General features: G+C 47.4%; 1 protein-coding gene across 2 annotated transcripts in view; it reads right to left on the bottom strand.

Moving 5' to 3' along the window:
- LOC125026461 (mucin-17-like) overlaps positions 1 to 2,500 on the bottom strand; it is a 7,546-nt gene that overhangs the window by 3,274 nt on the left and 1,772 nt on the right. For both annotated transcript variants that reach the window (XM_047614924.1, XM_047614925.1), the window contains exon 1: positions 1 to 2,500. This exon is cut by the window's left edge and continues 226 nt beyond it; it is cut by the window's right edge and continues 1,772 nt beyond it. In XM_047614924.1, coding sequence (XP_047470880.1) covers positions 1 to 2,500 — 2,500 coding nt within the window.

The raw sequence follows: 2,500 nt of genomic DNA, 5'->3' as shown, positions 1-2,500 counted from the left end.
CGGTGAAGGATTGGTTGGAGTGCCTCCTCCTACAGACACGGAGCCGGGTGCTGCGCCGGCACTTTGGCCAACTGACGTGGATGTTGATGTAGAGCCTCCGCCACATCCTCCCCCTGCTGCTGCTGCGGCTGCTGCGGAACCAGGCCCCGTTGAAGTGCTGGTCGACGCCCCGCCTCCTCGACACCCATTATGGGACTGGGGATATGGGTATGGGTACGGAGGGTAAGGTGGGTAATAAGGATATTGGTTTGGTGGATAAGGGTATTGTGATGAAGGATATCCAGGATAACCATGTGCAAATGGTGAGAAAGATCCGGGTCCGTACCCAGGGTAGGGATTAGGAACGGGAGCCCCTGGCCGGTTTGTGATGCCAGAATATGGGGCACCTGTTAAAACTCCACTAGGGACGGGAATTGGTCCAGGAGGGCCAGGGAATGGAGGAGGCGCTGGAGGATATACTGGCTCACCGACAGAAGCCTCGAATTGCTGGTTCTGTCCTGAAACCCTCTGGGACAACGAGACTTGGAATCCAGTGCCAGAATTCTGAGGATTCGGAAGGTTAATAATGGATGCCGAAACTGGTGATTGGGTAACTGGGGGCCTTGAGGTCGATTCTTCATTGAAATTTTCCTGCAGTGCTACCAGTAACTGAAGGGCATCCTGTAACTGTTGGCGGGTTGGCCCTCCGCGAGTCGTGGAGGTGATGGGAGGCACAGTGGTACCACCTTGGGACATTAACAGACTAAGACGGTCGATAGCTTGTGGAGGAGGTGGTGTCGTCGTGGTTGGGCGTCGCGGGAAGCCTAAAGGATTGTTTGAGTTTGTTCTGCTGGGGATTGGTCGGGAAAATGGCCTATTAGGGTGGGGCCGTAAGGTATTACCTGTACTCTGTCTTATACTATTATTAACTTCTGGTCTTGGACGGGGCCTTAGAGCAGGTCGTCGAGGTGGTGGTCGGAGAGTGGAACGCGAGGCTGCCTCAGGAACTGACTCCTGCAGGTCCTGGTCTTCTGTTGACACCGGGACGGCGCCCGGAATTTTGGAGATGTCGAGCGAAATTTCGATATCTGGGGGTGAATTTTCTGCTCTCCCTCTTATTGGTGCCTGCTCTTCATACCCTTGGTAATCATAGTAATTGTAGTTATCGTAGTAGTAATAGTCATTGTAAGTGTAGTAGTCTGAATCAGTTATTTGATGTGGATGACTGTTGAGATGCACGTCCACACTCTGAGGCTCTGATGTTGTAGTGGCATCTACTGGTATGGTTGAAAATACCTCAGCATAATTATTAATTGCCTGGTCGGTATCCTCATTAAAATTATCCCTATTTCCAAAGGCTATACTAACATTGATATCATAATGCGAATCGGCATTAACATCTGCACCCGAGTCATTTTCACCAAAATGTGTTCCCTGAGAAAACGAAGATATGTTTTGATGTATTGAAGGTGCTTCTGTACCTGCCTGACTAGGAATATCAGAGTCTTGATGAATGATCGAGAATTTATTCCACTCCTTAAAAAAATTCACCATGCCTATGTGCCCCTTATTAGCCAGTGGCGCCTTGCTTGGGCCCTGAGTGGTGAGTGATTGATGCATAATTTCCAATGCACTCTGCGTCAAAGACGTTCTATTCCCGGTGTCTTTTTGTTCATGCACTTCCCAAACACTAGACGATTGGGACTTTAAATCTTGCTCAGCTAAAGATAACGGTGACTGTAAATTATGCATGTCTTGGACTCTGGATAAAAACAATTGATTCGAGTCCTGGGGTGAGTGGGTTGGAACGGGAAAGTGTTCATCTGGTAAAACACTCAGAGTAATCATAGGAGCAGTAGTAGATACTTCAGTTTCGTGATTGACTGGCATCGTATCATCTTCTGTTGTTTCTAAATTATAATGCAAAGACGGGAAATCATTTAGTTCATCAGTAACATCTTCCTGTGGTTTTGATGGGGAAGGAAACATGTGTGCTGCTGACGGTTCTGATTCAACTGTAATAACATTCACCGGGGAAGTTGTGGATGGGGACAAAAAAGAGAACATATTCGAGAACGCTTCTGGAGGTTGTTGATGTTTGTTAGATACTTCTGCTATTTGAGAAGACTGAATCGTACCTACTGGAGCGTGCATGGAGAAAAGAGACGGGCGGAAAAGACTATCCTTCACTGTTAAAATTGGCTTTACTTTCAATGGTTCTGATGGAGTTTCCTGGAGTTGAGCGGGGAGAGTAGGAGTTCGGACGAGAGATATTTGTTGTCCATGCTCCAAAGACATACCATTTATAGCGGGGACATTTTGAAGCTCAAACCCTGTAGAGGAAGGCTCAGGTGTAAAGTCTTCATCAGCAGGGATGAGGAAGCCTCCTTGAGGAGGATGTCTTAGACTAAAATGATTTCCGAGATAAAGGGGTGAAGTCTCAATGATGTTTACGGTGTTGGTCGGGGTGAAAGAGAGATTTTCTTGCTCTTCAACTGGATTTGATTGTTCCTTCGTATTG

Source organism: Penaeus chinensis, chromosome 6, assembly GCF_019202785.1.
Source record: "Penaeus chinensis breed Huanghai No. 1 chromosome 6, ASM1920278v2, whole genome shotgun sequence".
In the NCBI taxonomy this organism is placed as follows: Eukaryota; Metazoa; Arthropoda; class Malacostraca; order Decapoda; family Penaeidae; genus Penaeus; species Penaeus chinensis.
The sequence above is the reverse complement of the archived record's forward strand: the minus strand, read 5'-3'. Positions and strand labels throughout refer to the sequence as shown.